This window comes from Ailuropoda melanoleuca, chromosome 20 (assembly GCF_002007445.2).
Source record: "Ailuropoda melanoleuca isolate Jingjing chromosome 20, ASM200744v2, whole genome shotgun sequence".
Classification (NCBI taxonomy): Eukaryota; Metazoa; Chordata; class Mammalia; order Carnivora; family Ursidae; genus Ailuropoda; species Ailuropoda melanoleuca.
In genome coordinates this window covers 3108730-3129877 of record NC_048237.1, presented here as the reverse complement: position 1 = coordinate 3129877, position 21148 = coordinate 3108730, and the positions used below count along the sequence as shown (strand labels likewise).

At 57.4% G+C, this 21148-nt stretch overlaps 2 protein-coding genes across 2 annotated transcripts in view; both read right to left on the bottom strand.

Moving 5' to 3' along the window:
• The window catches only part of CARMIL3 (capping protein regulator and myosin 1 linker 3), a 17178-nt gene extending 4276 nt beyond the window's left edge, over positions 1 to 12902 (bottom strand). Inside the window, 34 exon segments of the mRNA XM_034648476.1 lie at positions 1 to 33; positions 35 to 166; positions 835 to 935; positions 1323 to 1531; positions 1675 to 1738; positions 2006 to 2143; positions 2281 to 2368; positions 3163 to 3338; positions 3724 to 3837; positions 4010 to 4138; positions 4559 to 4680; positions 4733 to 4794; positions 5009 to 5077; positions 5370 to 5542; positions 5623 to 5677; positions 5844 to 5940; positions 6067 to 6148; positions 6622 to 6691; positions 6786 to 6890; positions 6972 to 7048; positions 7614 to 7691; positions 7808 to 7917; positions 8120 to 8206; positions 8433 to 8527; positions 9006 to 9094; positions 9177 to 9252; positions 9508 to 9581; positions 9681 to 9751; positions 9993 to 10090; positions 10322 to 10437; positions 10529 to 10588; positions 10696 to 10746; positions 11078 to 11172; positions 12702 to 12902. Coding sequence (XP_034504367.1) covers positions 1 to 33; positions 35 to 166; positions 835 to 935; positions 1323 to 1531; positions 1675 to 1738; positions 2006 to 2143; positions 2281 to 2368; positions 3163 to 3338; positions 3724 to 3837; positions 4010 to 4138; positions 4559 to 4680; positions 4733 to 4794; positions 5009 to 5077; positions 5370 to 5542; positions 5623 to 5677; positions 5844 to 5940; positions 6067 to 6148; positions 6622 to 6691; positions 6786 to 6890; positions 6972 to 7048; positions 7614 to 7691; positions 7808 to 7917; positions 8120 to 8206; positions 8433 to 8527; positions 9006 to 9094; positions 9177 to 9252; positions 9508 to 9581; positions 9681 to 9751; positions 9993 to 10090; positions 10322 to 10437; positions 10529 to 10588; positions 10696 to 10746; positions 11078 to 11172; positions 12702 to 12741 — 3236 coding nt within the window. The 5' untranslated portion in view covers positions 12742 to 12902.
• A 980-nt stretch (positions 12903 to 13882) lies between these two features.
• DHRS4 (dehydrogenase/reductase SDR family member 4) overlaps positions 13883 to 21148 on the bottom strand; it is an 11451-nt gene continuing 4185 nt past the window's right edge. Inside the window, 6 exon segments of the mRNA NM_001278922.1 lie at positions 13883 to 14102; positions 15576 to 15631; positions 16055 to 16189; positions 16490 to 16541; positions 16638 to 16708; positions 18762 to 18863. Coding sequence (NP_001265851.1) covers positions 13988 to 14102; positions 15576 to 15631; positions 16055 to 16189; positions 16490 to 16541; positions 16638 to 16708; positions 18762 to 18863 — 531 coding nt within the window. The 3' untranslated portion in view covers positions 13883 to 13987.

Sequence of the window (21148 nt, the reverse complement as noted above, 5' to 3'; positions counted from 1 at the left end):
GGGGGCGGAGGGAGAAGCAGCCCAGTGGTGGGACCCTGGCCCCCTCTCCCCCTTGAAGCTCCGGGGCCGGCGAAAGTGAAACAGGCCCCTGCGCCTCTTCTTCTGGAGTGGAGGCAGTGGCGGCTCGGAGAGGCCTGGCCGCAGGGTCCGCAGCGTCCGGGGGTAGCTGGGCAGGGTTGGGGTGTGTTAGTGACAAAGCCAAGGGCAGATGCAAATGCCAGAGGCAGAGGTCACTCAGGGCCCAGGCTGGCGTTAGTGTAGCCCTGGGTCCAACAAACCTCCCACTTTCCTCTCTCATCTGGCCTCTCCTGCGCCCCATAATCCTTTCCACTTCCTTCTCAGGAGAGATGGCGTCCTCACCTTCCCTGTCATAATCCTCAGCAGCGTCCTTCCCCCCATCTCCCCAGCAACTCCTTCCTCCCGGGCACCCCCATCCCCCCATCCTTCTCTCAGCTTCTCCAAGTGACTCTGTTCCTTCTGGACAGATGCTGGGGAGCCTGCAGGACTGTAACAGAGAATATACCCTCCAGGCCTCTTTCCACTAGCTGTCATCCCATCCCAGGAACTGCTGCCGCCCCATCCGCCCACCCCTGTCCCCACCACCCCATGGTGGTGGTTCGCCCTGACCCTCTCCTTTCCAGCTGTCCTGAGGAGAGTCAGAGAACGTGGGAGTTAAGAGCTGGTTGGGGAAGCATGAGAACGTGGGGAACCGTTCCAGAGAGACTGGCTTTGGGACCCTGCCATTGGACAGGCCTCCATGATCGCTGGGAGGACACGAGAGCCCTTCAGGGCCTCTGGGCCTGCAGAAAATGGGACTGTGTCTAGGTGCCACACCTGGAGCTTTCATCCATGACCCTTCGGCTGAAAAAGTCCTCCAGCCCCTCATCCAGGCGGGTGGCCATCCCATTCTCCTGACGAGTCCCAGTCACTGGCACCTGCTGGGAGGAACGTCCTGTAGGGTATCTTATCTGGATCAGGAAGTCCTCCCCCCTCGCCCCGTCTACTCAGGGCCTTTCCTTTTGGGCTTGGCCTTGCCTCTTGTGGGACCCATGGAAATTGAGACTTCAGTCCCCCTAGGCATTTCCTAAGCTTGGTGGCTCCTGGCTCTATCCCTCACCCAAATGGGAACTGTCACTATCTGGCAGACAGAGATTTCTTATCTGGGAAAACTGGATAATTCCATCCTCTTTTCTGTGGCCTGCCCGGGCCCCTGCCTGATACCCCAAGGCTGATGTCTCTGGCATTGGGGTCCTAAAGCTAGAACCTCTGGCTGTGGCATTGCTGAGTGAAGCTGGTCCTCTTGTGAGGACTTAGGGACTCACATTGGGCCGACCAGGTCCTGGAGGTGTGGTCCGGGGGGGCCGGGGCCTGCCTTGTGTTTGATGCCTTAGTTTATAGCCATGAGTGGGCAGCTCGGATAGACCCTCCCAGGAGCCACTGCCTGTGGGCTGGCTGCTCCCGAGTCCTGAGAACCAGCCGGGGGGGATCCCCAGGCTCCCCAGCTGGCTTTCCATGTCCTGGGGGCTCCCACCTGTGGGCACAGCAGCGTTAGAGGGACCAGCAGGAGGCACAGGGAGAAAGCAGGCGGGTGAGACAGAATGAAAAAGAAAGGGACCCGGGGCTGGGAAGGGTGCAGGAAGCTGGCGGGCATCGGAATGGAGGCTGGGGACTCACTGATGAAGGCGGACACTGGCCGGATCTTGCGGCAGCGTTTCTGCTTTCGGATGGCCATGGTGTCCTGCAGAAGTGGAGAAGAAGGGTGGGGCCAGGCTGCAAGTCCCAGGAGCCTTCCCTGGAGCCTCCTACTTCTCTTTAGAGCCCCCTCCCGCCTCCCTGCCCTTGCATGGCTGAGCTACTGGGATGAGGAAAGAGGCGAGGCTGGATTGGGGAGGGTGGGGGAGATGAGACCAGGCCCAGGGACAGGGGACAGTGCCATCCAGAGAAATGGAGGGGGACAGTGTTTTGGAGGTTCCTCGTTTAAGGTGGGGAGTGGGGGGGCACTTACAATGTTGGTCCCGAGTTCATCATCTGTGGTCTCCTCATGGTCATGGTTCCGGCCTCGGCCCCGGGAGGACAGATCCTGCCCTTGGCCTGGCCCCGACGGTGGATCTGATAGTGTCTTTAGCTGGGCCAGGTGCCGGGCCTGAGGAAGGACAGGTGTGAACAGGTTCCCTGGGAAGCTGCCCGCTTTCCAGGGCTTTGGGAGAGGGTTGCTTGGGGGAGATAGGGTGACGTGGGGTGGGGGTGTGCCCGAGCCTGGCTGGGGTTCAGAAGCCTTACCAGGCTCTTATGCGAGTGATATAGCTCCTGCAGGATCTCATCCACAATGGAGTTGGTCAAGTAGGTGACAACCGAGAGCTTCACTTCACTGTGGGCACAGGTGGGACAGCTCAGCCACCCCCTCCCCGGTCCCTGAGCCTTGGCCCTGCCCTTCCCCAGATGCCTAAGGGAGTGGGCAGCTGGTCTGGCTGTCCATAGAGGCACCTTAGGTCTCGGTTATGTCTCCATAAAGGCATGCCCCATCCCACCCACTGACCTCCAGCATGGGTGTGTGTGAATAGGGAGGGTGGGTGAAGAGGAAATGAGAAGGAGGAGCAAGGGGGCTCCAGGCCACGCTCTTGGAGTTCCAGTAGAACAGAACTGGGTAAACTGGGTTGCTGAGTGAACCCTGCTGGTCTCTGCTGGAAGCCCAGAAACTGGCTCTTCTTAAGCTTGGCCATTTCACGGATATGTGTAATCATATTCCTTTGCTTTGGTGAGCGGTGGCACCCAGAATGGGAGCTTGGGGGGGGGCAGGCAACAAGAACTGGGCGGGGGGCAGAGGGTAGTCCACGCTCCCCTGCTCATCAAGTTTGTCCACGCCTCCGAGGACGCTGTGCGTTGTTTGCGGGAGGTGATTCTCGGTGTATGCGTGTGGCTATGTGTGTGTGTGTTTACTCCTGTGTGTGTGCACAGCCAGGCTCCTAAGCCCAGGCTCAGCACTTCGATTTCTAGGGCAAAGACCAGCCAGACCCTAAATAGCCAAGGTTGCAGTTAGTTAAAGATTTATCCCTTGTAATGGAGATTGTGCCATTCATTATTCATCGCTGAAAGCTGGGCCCAGTCCCTGAGAGCTCTGGGCCAAACCCAGCCTGTCCCAGCGCCAAGCCCTCCGCCTCTCACTCCAGCTTGTTCTGGATGTCCTGGCCCGCCTGCTCCAGCAGCGCCCCTCGGATGAAGTTCCGTGGCACCGTGACGCGCTCAGCCACATGGCTCAGCATCTTGTTGTGACCCTCGGCCACCCGCATGGCCACGGGACATAACTCCTGCGTTAGGCTGACCATCGACTCCAGGATCACCTGGTGTGGGGCGGAAGGGAGGTCGGAGCCCCAGGGGGCGCAGGGTCAGGGCTGGGCCGCATTGGAAGGGGCCCGCCGACGTGCCAGGGCTGGTTACCAGGCAGAGCCCAGGACACGCAGGCTTCCCCACATCCTGGTCAGTGTCCCTGCCACCCGACCGTAGGGACAGGGGAGAAAGTCAGTCCAAGGATCAGAGTCCAGAGGGGAGAGGTCAGAGCTGGGGGCCAAGGGGAAACTAGCAGAAAAAAATCTAGCAATGCCTGACACATCGGGAGTGGGGGTGGCCTCAACTCTGCATTTCCTTCTTGTCCCCAGTAATTTCCCTGTGCTGACCCCAGCCCTTGGGTTTGAGCCTCAACACTGGGCTGCCTCCCTCAGGACTTGCCTGCAGCTCCTTGTCCACAGCCTTGGACACCTCGCTGGCAACTGACTCCAGCCTCTGCCGTACGGGCCCATCGTTGGCCAGCACGTGGCCCAGCTCGTAGAGGCTGGGAAACAGCTGCAGAGGGAAGGCGTTATCCGCAGAGGGTCGGAATTGGGCCTGACCACGTCCCTGGGGGCGCTGGGCTGGGAGGGCGGGTGCCTGGGTTGCCCGATGCTCCCGGGGCCACGTGGCTGGCCTTCTGGGCTCTCGGTCTGCAGGGGCGGGTGGGGCTGCGGAGGGCTCTCACCGCCCGTGAGTTTTTGGCGTCCTTGATGAGGTCCCGAGCGTAAAGCAGCTCGTCCTGCACAGGCTCCAGGGGGCACAGCCTCAGGGCCCGCACTTCCTCCTGCACTCGGCCGCACAGCCTCTGCAGCATCTGCAACGCAGCCAGCAGAAGCGTCAGCAGGGCCCCTGCACCCTCATCTTCCCAGGTGGGACCCAGGCACCCCGTCGCTGGGTCCTCTGGGGCGGTGCTCCTGGTGCTGGCACTGCCGGGGGGTGGTGGGGGTGTCTCTGGGTGGCTTGTTCTCTCTTCTTGGGATGCCCTGGAAGGCCCAGGGGCGCTCCCGCAGTCCTGCACACTCCTTGTCTGGGGCCCCCCACCTGGGCTCTCGCGTTTGAGGCCGTACCCGGAACGTGCTGCCTTTTGCTCTCGCGCGCGCTCAGTCCAGCTATGGACGCCACCGAAGGCCTCTTTCCTGCCCCGCCCCCTTTGCGCGTGCCCGCTCTATCCCACCACACCTGAGCCCGGGCGTGCCCCGCGCGTGCCCCATGTGTCCCGGAGGGAAACGTTTACTTGCTCGGCGCTGCTGGTCACCAGGCCCTGCTGCAGCCTGAAGGCCTGCTCCTGCGGGCACGTCTGGGAGTGGTTGTTCCTTACCAAGCACCACTGGATCTGGAGACGACGGGGTGGGAGGGCTCAGGGCCCGGGATGTGGGCTGGCCCCTGTCGCCTGCTGTTTTGCGACCACCGCCCCCCCCCGCCCCCGCCNTATCACTCACGGGGAAGGACATGAAGCGGAGCGTGTGGTTGCTGTGGGGCAGAGCGGCACAGCTTTGGAGGGCGAGAGGTGAGGAGGGGCCCTTGCTCCCCAGACCCCCCTTGCTGACCATTTCCCTCACCCTTGGCCTTTCTTAACATTTCTGTGCAAACAGGTGGAGCAAGCGGGGGTAGGGGCTGGTGTGGCGGGGGGTCCAAGCCCAGGGAGGCCGGGGCTGGGGTCAGGGCAGAGCCCCAGTCTGCTCACCTCTCCAGGGCCCTTGCAATGTCCAGAAAGCCCAGGGCAGACGTGTTATTCCGATCCCATAGGATGGTTCTAGGGAGACAGTGAACGGCAGCTTGTGACCTCTCCCTCACACAGGTTGCTCTGGAGTCCTCCCTTCTTTCCTGGGTGATGCGGCTGACTCCAAGACAGTTCTGGGTCTGAGGGTGTCCTGGAAGCTGGGGTACACAGCAATGGGGCAAGCAGGGAGGGCGCGTGTGTGTGTGTGTGAGGGGTGGACAGGGCTCCAGGTCAGGGGGCCCGGGTCAGAGCAACGAGGCAAGCAAGGAGGGCATGTGGGGGTGTGGACTGGGACTCCAGGTAGGGGCCTGGCTGTGCCCCGCACCTGAGGGAGGAGTTGATCTGCAGGGCCTTGGACAGCATCTTGGCCCCGATGTCCTCCATGCCGTTGCCGCTCAGGTCCACCTTGGCCAGGCAGGTGTTGCTGCCCAGGGCATTGATGAGGATGCTGGTGCGAAGCTTCAGCCGCGAGTCCGCCACTGACAGTGACTGCAGGGACTGCGCGGGCAAGAGCGGGGTTGGGCCCGGTCCCCGCAGCCCCTGCCGCCGAGGGTCCCTCCCCAGGCCCAGGCACTCACACAGTCCTCTTCTTGGATCAGCTGCACCAGCTTGTGGAGGATCTCCTCCAGGGTCCTGCGGGGAGTCAGGGCTCAGAGCAGGAGAGGAGGGGCAGGGGTTACGCTAGCTACTGGAGGAGTGGGAGGTGACTTGAGTAGGGAGGGGCCAGAGGTAATACAGTGAGCCAAAGGGGTACTTGGATGATGGAGTGAGGTCTGTGGGTATAGGGAGGGGGCCTCACTTGGCCTTGACATTGAAGTTCTTGCCCAGGAACAGGTGCTTGAGGGACTTATTCTTTCCAAGTGCGGGCACCAGCGTCAGGAGGTCCGAGTCGAACCCTGGCCAACAAATGGGAGAGGTCTGGACTGAGGCCCAGGGCTCCCTGGAGGACCCCCAGGGGGTTCTCCCCCATGTTCCAGTCCCTGACTCCACTGATCCCCAGGAAGGGAAGTGCCCCTACTCACCATTGTCTGACAGATCCAGGCTGCCCACACAGGTGACAGCCCCCAGCTGCTCCTGCAAAGCCTGGGCTCCTGCTGAGCGGAGCTGTGGGGTGGGGTGGGGTGGGGAAAGCAGAGGTTGTGGGAGAGGGCACAGAGACCAGAATAGTCACACTAGGACTCAAGGCCATGCTAGGTCTCAGGTGTCAGATCAGGAGGTCCCTTCTCCACACCAGATCCTTCCCTAAGGCTCTCTCTCCTCCCTGTAGCCAGAAAGATCGCCAGGCTGGGGCTCTGGAGATAGCTCGCTCCTGCCCTCTGGTGGAAAAGTCTGGTATCTCCCACCCCAAAGCTTTCGGCGGGGGGCGGGGGGGGGGGACTGGAGGCTGAAAATGACCTCTGAAAAGAGGGACACAGACTAGAGACTAAGCAGGGAAAGTGGAGGTGTGGTCAGGTTCGAGGGCCACAGAGGTGCCGCACAGAGGCAAGATGGAGCCAGGGTTTGAGGAAGGTTAGAGAAACGAACAGTGGGGCGATGGGTGGGGGACTGGCAGTGGTGTTGGGGGGCAGAGGGCTCACCTCACAGCTGCTGAGGTCCAGGTGCAGATCACTGAGGTGACTGTTGAGGGAGAGGCCCTGGAGGAGCGCCCTGTGGGAAGAAGGTCAGCAGGCCCACCTCTACCCCTCACCCTCTTCTCTCACGGTTCCCTCTTGGACGCCCCCCAACCCTGCACCCACCCGACCTGAGGGCCTCCAGGGGCAGCCTCGTGGCCGACAGGTTGACGTGGCTTAGGGTGTAGGCGCTGCTGAAGAACTGCTTGAAGGCGGGCGGGGCCTCCCGGCCCTTCCTGCGTAGACTCCTGGAGTCAGCCAGGGAGGGGGATGCCCATGGCTCACCCCATCCCTCCCTGCACCCCTTGCGCTCCCACCTGTGGGAGCAGCTGTTGCGCGCCAGGTTGAGGTAGGTTAGGTGGGAGCAGCAGCCGTGGAGCAGGGCTCCCAGAAGCTGTGGGGAGAGACATGGTGGGTCTCACAGGGGCTGAGAGGGGTGTAGGCAGGGGCTGGCAAGGACTCCTCCCTCCCTCCCTATCAAGGTCCTGGCTCATCGCCCTCGGCAGTCAGTCTGTGTGAGCCCCTCCATGAATGCCCGCTTTGCCTCGCGTGATGCCTCAGTGTCTGTGGAAAGTGGGTCTACTCCCTGCCTGATCCCAGGGGTGGTGGAGAGGCTCACAGGCAGTGACTGTGTAAAGCTGGGGCCACCCGGGGCTCATAAGGTGCCTTGTTCAAGTGAGAGGGAGAATCCTTTCCCCTTGATGGGCTCAGCTCTATGCCAGGGTGCGCAGCTGGGGAATGGAGGGAGGGCTGGCTTTTAGGCACAGCCAGCACAACCCTGGGCAGTGACCAGGATCGCATACCCCACAGGTGTGAGCTGTGGGCATAGCTTTAGAATTCAGCTGAACTTGGAGTCTTCCCACCAGCTCTGTCCACTCAAGGCAGGGGCGGTGAGGCAGGGACCCACCCTGGCCTCCCCGAATCACCTCAGGCTGGCTCTCCCATCACCGAGCCCTCACCAAGTCAATGGCGCAGTCGGTCCCTGCCAGGTCCAGGTGCACCAGGGCATTGGGCTGGGCCAGGAAACTGTAGAGGGCCTGGGAACAAGGACAGAGGGGCTGCCAGGGAAGGGCAGAGCTACGGGCCGGAGACTCCCAGGTCCTGAAGACTGAGCGTGCTTCTGCGGGGCTTAAGCTATGTTCTCTGGACTCACATTGGCCTCATCTGTGGCGAGCAGCCCGGGGTTCTTGCTCAGGTCCAGGTATCGAAGGGAGCTGGCAAAGGCCGGGTTGGCCCCGAACGTCTGGCCCAGCCCCTGGAGCCCTGAGGATAGCAGGCACTGAGCTGGGTTGGGCCCCATCCCTACCTCTCCCCCTCCAACCCAACTCTTCCCCACCCTACGATGTGGCTCCACTCCCCTCCCTCAGATCCCTGGGCTGCTGTGTGAGTGTGTTGGTGGGACTCAAAGCTCCAGAGGGCTGGAGGACGGTCAGAGGTCAGAGGTCAGGAGCCCCGGTGCAAGTACCTCGAGGGGAAATGGCAGTCTTGGCCAGGCACAGTTTGGTGAGGCCAGTGGGGAAACAGAGGAGCTGCTGACTCAGACTGAGGAAGCCTGGGGAATAGAGAGAGAAATGGGCCAGTGAGGGGCCGGTGGTGGGCACGGGGCTGCAGAGTCAGGGTGGGGGCTTAAAGTGGGTACAGGCCTGGGGTCAAGGACAGCAGTATTGGGGCAAGGGCTGGCATCAGGCCAGAGAGCCCCTGTTCAGCCCTGGGTTGGGCTCTGGGCGAAGACAGGGGTCTGTATTGTGGTGGGGGTAGGATTCAGGGCTGGGGCTCACCCTTGTCCTCGATGGGGTTGTGGGACAGAGTGAGGGCATGCAGCACACAGCTCCCGTTCTCCCCAAACACCCCGGCCAGCTTCTGGACAAAGTCCCTTCAGGGAAGGGGAGGAAGGATTTGTTTGTCCCAGCCCCTGGGCTTCCCCTCTTCCTCCACCTGCCTGCCTGCATGGGGCTGCAAATGTCAGAAGCCCCCACAGGTGGGGACCAGCTTGGGGCCAGCATGGGAGCTTGTCATCACTCCGAAGGAGCTGGGAAGTTGTGCCAAGACAAAGCCTAGCTTTGGGTCCTTGAGACTAGAGCAGCCCACCCTGCTGGGTAGTCGATAGAAGAAGGGGATCGGGCAGGGAGCATAGTGGGAGAGCCCATGGAGCTGGGGGGGCCAGGAGGCTTAGGTCTGAGTCCCAGCTTGACCATAAACCTGCTTTGTGTCCTTTTTGGGCCTAAATCTCCTTTTCTGTAGGGTGAAGAGCTGGAGGAGATAGCGTGGAGGCCCGTATCGCGCTCCGAGGTTCTGGGGCCCTAAGACTACATCAGCGGGGCACCACTGCCCAGGGAGGAGGCTGGCCTCACGTCTTAAGCCCGGCGTTGTCCAGCACCAGCTCTTCAAGGCTCCCCGACTTGCTCAGGGTATGTAGCACCTGTTCTAGCACTTCAGAGCCCTACGGACAGAGGGGGTTTCCTATCAGGAGCCAGAGAGGGCGCTACTCTCTGGCCCCTCCTTCCACCCCTCCTAGTCCCTACCAGCCGCAGATCCTTGCAGTAGAGTTTGGTGAACCACTGGTTGTAGGCCAGGGCTGCCACCATTAGGGCCAAGTCTCTGTGGGCAGATTGAAGGGGCAGGAAAGTGGTGAGCAGGTGGCCGGGACAGCAAAGTGGTGAACAGAAGAATCTAGGGATGGGATGGTTGGGCTGGGAAAGTCTAGCCGGGTAGAAGACAAGGCGGAGTGGAGTTGGGGAGATAGAGCTGGGGCTGTAGGTAGGACTAGAAGAGGGAGCCTGGAAGGGCCAGGGTCGGGCTGAGGCTAGAAGGGCGGGGGGTGGGAGGAACTGAGTCTCTGCTCCATCTGCTTACCGGCTTTCCAAGTGGCTGAAATCCAAAAGATTGAACTCCCGGTTATCCTCAGCATGATAGATGGTGTCCACATCCTTGGAGAGGTGGAACGGGCTCACACCTGCTCCCCTCCTCCCCTGCCCCCTCCCTCTGGGTCCCACCTGCCCCACCTGCTGGGTTCCTGCCCAACATACCCATTGCACCTCCTCACGGCAGTGCAGCCCATTGTAGTCACACAGGGCAGCATAGGTCTCAGAGAAGCCACCTGTGGGGCAGGACATGAGCTGGCTCCATGAGGAGTAAGGACATGGGGCTTGGGGCTTGGGGTTCAAGGAAAGGTCAAGGTCATTTTATGTGGCCAGTGTCCTGGGTTCCTGCTACGCCATGAACCTCTGAGGTCTGGGAGCTATGGAGTCCTCAGGGCAGGCAAAGCCCCATGGGCAAAGGATTCTGGACAAGGGCAGGGTAGTTGGGGCTCTATTTGCATCAAGTCTGCCCCTGCTCACCGCAGACACTGTGAGTGGTAGATGTGGAAGTCTCGGAGTTGGGGGATGTGTCTCGGGGCCCTTCTGGGGTGTCAGCATTTCCACGCCGAATTAGACACCTGGAAAATGAACAAATCCATCCCAGAGAGGGGTGGAAAGAGGCTCTCAATTTTTTCCCTGTTATAGCTTCTGGGTCCCTGGGCAGAAGTAGGAGTGGGGACATAAGGAGTCTTCCTCTCGGTGTTCCAGGAGCCTAGGGCCAAGGGAAGGAGGGAAGGAGGGAAGGAGAGAAGGAGTGAGAAGTCTCCTTGTTGTCTAGCCCTTTGAGAGACTCCTCCTTTGCCACTCACCCGGGGCCAGGACAGACCTTGGAGAGGGCAGAGCTCACATGTCGTGTCACCTGGTCTACGCTCTCAGCCGATGGCAGCCTCATGCTCACCAGGCCACGCTCTGTCTCCACCAGGATCTGGAGGAAAGGGAGCACCAGCACCAGGGCCTCAGACACCAACTCCTTCCTCCTGCTGGCCCGAGAGCAGGGCCCAAGTCGTGCCACTCACCTGGTTCTGACTGAGCGTGTTGAAGGCGCGGATTTCTAGGACATTGAAGGAGCTCTCCACCTATGGGGTGGGGGGGGGCACGGGCATGCTCATTTGAGGTTAGGGCCTGGCTGCCTGGTTCTGGAGGGAGTAGGCCAGGCACACCCCTGCTCCTCAGCCCGACTCACCTTGGCTGGGACTTTAAGGGGGAAGAGGTGGAGACGCCAGGAGGTCAGGGCCTTCGGAGGGAGGAAAAGAACATCAGCAGCAAATGGTGGTTCCTGGGGCCTAGGCCTCCTGTCCTCCTTCAGCCCCCACAGCCTGTGTGCAACCCCTGTCAGCAGTGGCCCTCTGCTCAGGGTATCCTCTGTCTCTCTCATGCCCCACCCCAGGCTCCTGGACATCCACGCAGTCCAGCCTGCCCCGTTCCCCGGGCTTCGGCTCCTCTGTGCCCCCACCATCCCCAGTCTCCCCTGCCTTCCAGTCTCCTTGTTCTCAGCAGCCCAGCTGCCCCTGATTATGCCTCCTTTGCCTGCCCCCCCACCCCCAGCACAAGCCCAGTGCCCTCACCAGAACTCGATCCTCAAACTTCTTGGGTTTCGTCTCCAGCTTCACCCGATGTTGCTGGAGCACAGCCCCTTGGCTCAGGCACCTCCTGATGCTGTCTGTGGGTGGGCGGGGGGCCTGCTCAGAGCTCCCCTTACCCTGGCCACCCCTACCTCCCCAGGGTTCTCAGGGTATGGGGTCAAATGAGAGGAGAAATAAACAGAGAGAGAGAGAGAGCTTTCCTTCTTGGGTGGCTCTCCTCTTCCCATTAGAGGAGGGGGGTGTGGAGAAAACCCTGGCTCCTGAGTCAGGGGACAGTTGCTGAGTGACACTGTCTGTGGGAGGGTGTGTCTTACACTTCTGAGGGTGTGAAGGATTTTTCCAACCCATGCACTCCAGCAGCCATTGACACATACATAGTGAGTCAGTGTGTGGGGGCGTCGGGGTGTCCCTTTGACTATATTCTGGGTGGTCTGGGTGTGAGCGTATGCCTTTTACTATGCATGTGTGCTTGCCTTCTGACGACACCAGGGAGCCGTGTGTGCGGCCTTGGTAGGGGTGGATAGGTGAATGAGTGTGCTGTGCTTGTAGTTGTGAAAGACAGCTCTGTTGAGGGGTTGGGGGGGTGCGGGTGGGCAATGGTGGTGGTGGTGGTGAGGAGTTAGTGTTTAAATGAGCTCAATACCCATTTCCTAGCAAAACCATCCAGATATCCCAGTGTGTGTATGTGTGGGTGTGCGTGTGTGGTGGGGGTGCAGTTTCTTTAAAGATGTGTGTACACACACATCTGATGATTGTGTTTGTGTGTGTGTGTGTGTGTGTGTGTGTGTAGGTATGGGAATTGCCACGGTGCAGCATGCCTCTGAGTATCCTTGAGCGTCCTGGTTTCTGCGTGGGCTAGCCTGTGCTCCCGGCCTGGGGCAGGGGGCGAGTGAGGGATGTGGTAGTGCGGGGGTGGGGGGGGTCCGGCCTTGGTTTGGGCCGAGTCTGAGAACCACGCAAACGGGAGAGACCTTGAGGTGTGGGTGTGAGTAGGGAGAAGGGGAAGGCTAAGACGGGGGCTCCGGGAGGCGAGCTGCAGAGACCTTGCTCTTGGTTTTAGCTCCAGTCCGGGCCCTCTTCCCTGACTCCCTTCTTTGCCCCACTGGCCTGGGAGCTGCCGGGCTGCCGGAGGGGCTCTCAGGGCCAGTTCCGGGGCGGGGCCGGGAGGAGGGAGGGTGCTGAGCCAAGAGGCGGTCAGGACCAGGGGCAGCTCCCTTGGTCAGGCGGGGCGGGCCGGGCCCCGCCCGACGGGGAAGCGGGGACTCTCCGGAGGAGAGACTGGACACCTCCCCGAGGGATGGGCCAGGATCAATGAGAGTCAGCCCCAGGGAGCGACAGGGGACTGCACCTGTCACCGAAGATCGGGACGGGCGGCTCTGGGACTGGAAGGTCCTGACAGGGTGAGGCGAGGCGGGCAGCGGAGGACGCTCCGGGGACAGCGATGCCCTGAGCTAGGATGCAGGGGCAGGGGGCTGCCTTGGAGTCGGAATGCATGGGACGCGGGGAGGGGGGGAGGCACCGGGACTGGGGTGTACCGCGGGGAGGAACGCACTGGGTCTGGGATGGTCCGGGACGGGGCGTCCCGGAGACCACCGCAGCCTCGTACCTTGCAGCTCGCGGGTGAGCTCCGCGCTGGGCTTGGCCATGGCGGCCGCTGCTGCTGCCGTTGCTGCAGAGGAGCCGCCGCCGCCGCCGGGGAGCCGCGGCACATGCTAGACCTGGCTCCGGTAGGGCCCGGGCGCTGAGCGCTGCAGCAGCCGCCGAGCCCGCTCCTGTCAGGGGCGGCTGCGCGAGCGCTCCTCCCCCCTCCCCCCCCACCCCAGGCCTAGGAGCCCGGGTCTCCCGCCCCGCCCGGAGAGGTGCGGGACTGAGCATGCGCGCCGCGCCTCCGAGCAGCGTGAGACCCCGCGCGCGCTGCAACCCACCCCTCCCGCAGGCTCCCGCGTGCGACGCCCTGTGCCCGTCGCCAGGAGCCTGGGCCGTCTCCCGGGCGGGGGTGGCGTACACTTTCCGTGCCATCCACTCCTCGGGCACTGTGAGCTGAACCCATTTCTTTTATTTGTGGGCCTGGGTACCCCTCCCCGGCTCATCCTTGCAAGGCCTCTCCCTTTTGCCCTACTGCCTGGGACGCGTCCAGCTCCTACTCGCTGACCCGCAAGGGAACTCAGGGCCGAGGGCGATGCCAGGAAAGGACCTGGCCAGATCTGGGGGTGTTCATCCTTCCTCCCGCTTGCCCAGCCTCGGGGATCCCTGCAGCGTCCTTGGCACCATCCCCACGGGTGCGAGGACGAGAGTATCACCCGGGAGTTCCCGTGCTACGTCCTCCCAGCTGGCAGTTCTGCAGACACATCCACCCCTAAGCATCACTTTCAGGTCCTGGAGACAGGGAGGAGGACTGGGGGGATGCAGAGACTTAGTCCACAAAGAATCTCTGCTTGGCTACCACACCTATGTACCCCACAATGAAAAATGAACACACCGATTCAAAGCAACATGGTCATCTGCATTTTATTTGCATCTCTCTTTGCAAGTTGTTGATTTCCCGCCCTGCCCTGCTCTTTCCACCCGGGTTCCTTCAATCCGATCTTCCTCAAATTCCCCATGTCCAGGAAAAAAAAAATATTATTTGGTATTTGCGAAGGTGGACTCAGCTTTCTCAGCAGGCCTGCCCTATGCTCTCAGGGAAAGTCTTTATCCAAGGCTACAGCAACAGAGGGAATCACGACCATACCTTGACCACAGGGAAGGCTGGGTCTTTTCATAGGCAGAACCGATTTGGGGGGTGGGGTGGGGTATAAGGTAAGCAGTATATTAGGCAGAGTTTGGAAAGGCTAGTCGAAGAGTGCAGGAGCTGGAGCCCAATCTCTGCCCTGGTGAGGTCTCTCCAGGTCCTCAGAGGCGGGATGGGGTCCCTCCACCCACTACCACTGTCTCCCCAGTGATGTAACTGGCGTCTTCAGAGCACAGGAAGGACACGATGCCTGCACAGTCATCCGGCTTGCCTATCCTGGGGAAGAAGGGCAGCAAGGAAGGGAGTAAAAATCAAACAGTCAGACCCCCTGACCTGGCCCACAGGGAATGAATTTGCTTAATCAAAAGGTATCGGGTGATTTATTAGGACCGGTGTACAAGCTTCCTGTCAGTCAAACAGAGTTAGCATGAAGATAAGTGGTCAAAATAAATACTGCACCCTGCAAAACCCACCACACGCTATATTCAAGTAATACAGAGACATCTTGTTTTGTCGACAACTCGGGACAGCAAAATCCTAAGTCATACAGATAAACTGGTGAGCAGCGATTGTATTTGTTTCGCACGTGTGTATGCTGTTCAAGTGTCAGGGAGTCTGTAAGACAGTACACGGTTTGTTTAAAATGGTTGCACGTGTACAGCTTCAACTCACGGGCAACTTTTTCAAGAATCTCTTCTTGTCTCTTAAAGTCAGGTTCATTTTGGGAGAATGTGCTAATTCTCAGTGTTTGCATCAGGGGTTGCATAGTTAGGGAAAGCCGTGACCTACCTGCCGTAGAATGCTCTAGAGCTGGGTAGAGTGGGCACCTCAAACCGAGAAGGCCTGCATTTGTGTGGTTCTCCACCCTAGCTGCACACTGTAATCATCTAGGGGGCTTCACTTCCTCCCTCCACCGCAGCACCACCCCCCCCGCCCCCCACCGAAAAAGATGCCTAGGTCCTACACGGGACCAGTTGAAAAGGAATCTCTGGGAATAGAGACTACTGATTCTAATGCACATCCAAGACCCAGAAGCATGGGTGTAGACATCCACGGGGCCCCAGGATGAAATAAGTTGGCTTGTTAGGGAGTTGTGAACCAGGCGTGTAGCTCGTGCCTGACTTCAGAACAGCCTGGGGTGCACTTGAGGGGGTCTGGGATGTCTGGACCAGTAAAGAGTAGGCATTGCTGGAATGTGTCCTTGGGGGGACAAGATGGAGAAATCAAAAGCTGGAGAGAGGCAGGGAAGTTAGAGGAAAAGAAGCCGGACAAAGGGGCTTGAACAGTCTGGCTAGCCCCGTGGGGAAGAGAGGAGTTTTCTTAGCAAGAGGAGTTCCGGGACTTAGGGAAACTCTTCATTCCTTTTCTTTGGATTGTAGGGTCATCAATCTGAGCTTCGGAAACATGCCGTTTTATTCAAGGGGAACTAAGAAAAAAGCATGGTTTTTGTTTTGGTCTTGGTTCCTGGGTGCCAGGGATGTCTAGAGCTGGAGGCCACGGCCAGGTGGAGAGAGGAGTCTGGGCTTCTCCCGTAGCAGTGCTCTGCTGAAACCCGGAGCCTCTGTGTTTGGTTTTTGCACATGCCATTGTAGCGATGCGGTGTGAACGGACTTGTGAAGTGTGTGTCTGTGGCAGGAGAGAGCACGCTCATGTTGTCTATGGGACCAAAAGACGGCAAGCTGTGGGCTGTGTGAGGGACGAGAACTTTCGTCCTTGTCCTCCCTAACCCTCCTCCGTTGACAGCCTTACCTTCTTATCTGCATGGTTTCTTTTATGCTCTCCTCCCTTGCCTTGTCCATCCACAACTGCAGGGAAAAGGGACATCTTTTTATGTGGCAGAAGAGGAGACAGAGGGACAGAGAGGGGAGAAAGTGCTGCTCTCATGTCAACTGAGAGGAAGGCTGGAGAGAAGCCCCTTTCACTTCCTAGTCCTCAGTTCCCAGCCGCCCCCTGCCACCCCCTGCCGCCCTCTTCTCTTTCATTCTTTGCAGGTCCTAGTGAGGTTGTTGCTGGGTCTCCCCAGTTCTCATCCACTTAAGGAGATGGAACCGTGTGAGCAGGGTCTGAAGTCCTGTCTCCACAGCACACCTGAAGAAGGGTGCCTGTAGGGTCGGATGTGGACAGGTGGCTGGTATGGGGGGGAATGTTGAAAAGCCCAGGGTGGGGGCAGAAGATACTAGGCTTCGCCGTCTAGGAAGATGCCCCTTTGGGGTCCCCGCGGTCCTCACCACGTGGCTGAAGCTAGTCTTAATGAGTCCCGGTGCCAGGCAGTTCACCCTAATGTTCCTTTGGTCCAGCTCTCTGGCCAGGTTCTTGGTGAGGCCAAGCAAGGCAGTTTTACTAACATTGTAGGGGCCCAGGCCCTGGGGAAGGGAGATAATGTGTTAGTGTCTTTGTTTCCAGTTCATTTTTGGTTCTCATTGTAAGGGATAAAGGGTAGCCGATAATAGGGGATCTCCTCTAAAGAAGGGTGCCAGCTAGAAAACTGTCTTGGGGGGAAATCGCCCCCAGGTTAGGGTTTGTGGAAGCAAGACATCTATTTTGTGGGAAGGGGCTTGGTGGTGTGATTCCAAAAGGGGATGCACACTTCTTAGGGTGACTGGGGGAGGGGAAAATGCAGGATGGGGGCAGGGAATGGAAGGAGCAAAGAAGGGGGATCTTACAGGAAACGGAAGGTAGGCTCCTATGGAGGCCACAATCACCACTGAGCCGCCCCTGGAAAAAGAAGAGAGTGACCCTTTTCCAAAGGGAACCCTGACCCTCAGCCCACGTGAGGTCCACCGCACCCAGGCTCCCTCTCATTGTCTGTACCCTCGTTTCTCCATCTCTGGCACCACTGCCTTTGTCATGAGGGCTGTAGCCTTCACATTAATGTCCAGAATCTGAAACCGAGAGAGAAGGAGAGAGAGCATGAGGAAAGAGCTGGAGAAGGCAGGGCGAGGAGGACTCGCAGCGGGGTTCCTGGGATGTTTGTTGGGCCCTGGTGCAGACCTCGGAGATGGTTTACCGGGACCGACCTGACAAATGCAGAAGCCAAGGCCCAGGGAGAAGCCCCTTTCACTGGCTCATTCAGCTAGAAAAGGACACATTAGGTTCGGGTGAGAAAGAAAGCAACCTGGTCCCTCTTGTTTCCTAACCAGCTGAGCACGATTTGTCCTGCATTAGCAGGCCCACCTTGGATTTGAGCTGGATGTTCTCTGTTTCTTCCAACTAGGGAGAACTTGGAATTGGGCTGGCCTCCTGGACCCACCCCAGCGTGGGCCATGCTGCTCAGGGAAAACATGGCCTGACCTCAGGCACTTGGGGTGGTTCCAACATTTCTCTGGCTTCTGAACTTAAGAAGTCAAATGCTTTTGGCCCTCCAGGGTGGACTGTCTGGCTGGCCATTTAATTTATTGGAAAGTGGGATCATGAGGGGGCACTTTTGGGGGAGCTGGGACATAGTCTCCAGTCAAAACACCACATCCATCACTTAAAACAAATGCATGACCCTCGTTTATATCGTTCTAGGCACTGCTGGGATATCCAGCTCCCCCGCCCTGCCCCGTGCCCTGCCAGGCCCACTTATTATTTTGAAAATTTTAATCTTACAGAAAAGTTGAAATAGAAGTACGATGAATATCCAGATATCGTTTACCTGGATTCACAATTGTTCACATGTTGCCCCATGTGTCTTATCTACGTATCTGTATAGTTTTTTTCCTGAACCACTGAACATAAATTGCAGTCATCACAATGTTCTATCAGGATTCTGCTGCAAATGTTCTTCAGCATTTTTTTCAAAGTATAAGGACACTCTTATGTACCACCATCCATTAACACACCAAGAAATTTAACATCGGTAATAATGATTTTACCTAATATGTTGTCCCTAACAAAATTTCCCCCAATTGTCTCCCACATGTCCTTATTTTAAAAATCCAGAGTTTAATCAAGGATCAGCCATTGAATTTATATTTGATGTGCGGTGACATTTTAAAAAATGCAAATTAAAAAGAAAAATCACTTGGTTTAAAACTGATTTTCATGTGGTCTTTATTCAGACTGCTCATGAAAGATGTTTCTCTACTTTAAAGAATATCAATCAGGAACTGACTCACTGAAGCACATTTGGCACTTTGGTCTTTACGTCTGTGAAACACTGATAAACAATCTATAATATTTTAGTATCCTTAAACTTCAGTGCTGAGAAGTTATTGATGACATCAGAGTGAAAAGCCAAACCAGGGGAGATCATAAAAAATTTAGCATTCCCAAATCATGTGGGAATATTAACGTCAGTAAACAAAGACAAATATTTTAATTAAGGCTTCATAATTAAAACCTGTAGGTGTGTGAAATATATCATAAATGTAATTATGCATGCTCACATAATACCCAATATTCCACACTTGAATTTAGACATCTGGATCTCAGATTTCCCTGACATTGCAGTTAAGAAGAAAAGAGCACGGGTCTTTTTCAAAGGTTGTAAGTTACAAAGTGGTAACTTAGGTCATTTCGCTTAACTAGCAGCCGTTAAAGTTTTCCAGCTAATGCGAAATCGTTCTTTTTTGGCTGCTGAAAAGGGGATGGGGGTTGTGTAGGCTTAAATGTATTAGCTACTGGCAGATAGCTGCCAGGTCTCTGCTGGAAATACACCCGGAAGAAGGGCCTGGATGAGCATGTGGGGGGAGAGAGCTGGGGAGTGAAGCCAAAGAAGGCTAGCCAAGAGCAAATGGAAGAGCCAAACTGGGGAGAAGCAGAAATGAAAGGGGGGCAAGGAGAGAGGAAGCCACCGCCCACTTGCCCTTTACCAGGTGCATTCCAGGTGTGTGCAGATCGCAAGGATTCCTCACATCTCCACGGCACTTGACAAACGCATTCTAAAAGCAGCCTGAGTTTGTTCTGGCTGTTTTCTGAGGCCTGTCCCTTGCTCCTTTAATCCCGCCTCACCTTGTCCCACACCTCCTCCGTGACATCCATTAGGTTTCCAAAGAAAGGGTTGACGGCGGCATTGGAGACCAGGATGTCAATGCCCCCGTGAAGGTTCACAGCCTAGAGAGAGGAGTAAGGTCTGAATTAGGACTGCAGGTCAGTAAGGGAGGCGCATTTATCAATGTGGATAACGAATTCCTGCTTAGGAACAAGCTGTTGTCAAAATGACATCTCTTCTTCTTGAAACATCTCTCTCCCCAGCTCCCCGAAGTTCTGTGGCTAAACATTTCGGGTCTAGTTTCTTTTGCAGGCTTTTCTTCCTGTCCCCCCTTCTAGGACTGTTGCTGACCTTTTACTTTTTATGCTTTCCCTTTTGGGGGAGCTCCTCTATTCTCATGACTTCAGGTCCCACCTTGAAATCCATTTCTAGACCCTTTCACTTTTCGCACTGAGTCCCAGCCCCTATTGTCCGAGTGCTTACTGTCCAGTTCTCCTTGACTGAGTTATCATGATCGAAAACTCAACCTGTCCACACCTACCTGAATGGAGAAACTGTTTCATTTTATTTATCTATTCATATTTATTTTTTTGGTAAAGATTTTATTTATTTGAAAGGGAGAGAGCACGTGCGAGCGCGAGCATGGGGCGGGGGGAGAGGCCGAGGGAAAGGGAGAGGGAGAGTAAGACTCCCTGCTGAGCTGGGAGCCCACCATGAGGCTCCATCTCAGGACCCTGAAATCATGACCTGAGCTGAAGGCAGACGCTTAACAGACTGAGCCATCCAGGCACCCTGAGAAACTGTTTTAGATAGACCAACAGAACGTCACCACTCGGAGGGGCCTTCATATCACCGAGCCCAATGTCCTCATGGTGCAGGGGATGCCCATGGCGCAACTGAGGCCCAGGGAAGTGAATTTCTCAGTAATGACATATGAGGCCTGGCTAAGGAACAGGAGGCGGCCGCTCACGGGGTCTTTGGGAGAGGCCAAGCGTTCTGCTCAGGGCACAAAGCTCATTCGTGGTGGCAAACCTGAGGTCAGTCTCCCTTCTACCACAGAGCTAATTCTTTTTTTTTTTTTTTTAAGATTTTTATTTTTATTTATTCGACAGAGATAGAGACAGCCAGCGAGAGAGGGAACACAAGCAGGGGGAGTGGGAGAGGAAGAAACAGGCTCATAGCAGAGGAGCCTGATGTGGGGCTCGATCCCATAATGCCGGGATCACGCCCTGAGCCGAAGGCAGACGCTTAACCGCTGTGCCACCCAGGCGCCCCAACAGAGCTAATTCTTAAAGAGTCCTCTGAAAGTGAGCTGGGGGTCACCATGAAACTGGCTACCCAGGAGCCACGGTGGGGAAGACACCAGCCTGGGCTTCAAGCGGTTTCCCACTCAGTGATGATGTCATTTTCTCTCCCCTCCCCCTTTCTTGGCTTGGAGGCATGGAAGATTCAAAGCAGAAACTGAGATTTAAACCGGGGAAGCCGAGAAAGGCCACATCTCACCTCGCTAATAAATTGAAAGCAGGCGGCGAAGGCACGAGCCAGAGTGAGGAGTGGCCAAGCAGAACATGCCAGCAATACGTGCCTCTGAAACCAGCCTATGCATTTGCCCAGAACAGGCGACTCTGACGCCTTGGGCGGGCAGCACCGCACGGGCCCTCAGTCAACTCTGTGCTTCAAGATTTGGTGCACAGAGGGGTGTTATTAACAATGTGTACCATCTGCTAGCTCCCGTTTTAACTAATTATTCTTGCTAACTAGGTGCGAAGCTCAGTTGCTTCCACACTGCTTAAGGAATGGCTCGGGCTGTCAACACGTAAATTTAACAAAATTTAAGATCGCGTAAGCTTTTAAAGCCGGCATCAATACTGTCCGGTGCTCTCGAAGTTTTGGTGTCCTGGCACAAGGCCCCAGTCACCCGCCTTGGCTCTGTGTGAGTCTCGTTGACGCACTTCTGATGAGCAGAGTGCCCAGTAAGCTAGAAAGGGATGGGTGCTGTGCTCTGCGGGTGTGTGGCTGGGGGCAGGGAGCCTCGCGGGTCGGCGAGGGGAGAACTCCAGGTTTTGACCCAACAGAGAACCATAGAGGGCTCCTGAGAAAGGCACCATGACCACAGAGGTGTCTCCTGGGCCTGCTCTAAATTGTGTGATCACTACACTAAAGTGGTTAGGAGTTGGGTGCTCTGTTTTCTGATAGGTATATTATTTAGAAAAAGTATATTCAGGGGCGCCTGGGTGGCACAGCGGTTAAGCATCTGCCTTCGGCTCAGGGCGTGATCCCGGCGTTATGGGATCGAGCCCCACATCAGGCTCCTCTGCTATGAGCCTGCTTCTTCCTCTCCCACTCCCCCTGCTTGTGTTCCCTCTCTCGCTGGCTGTCTCTATCTCTGTCAAATAAATAAATAAAA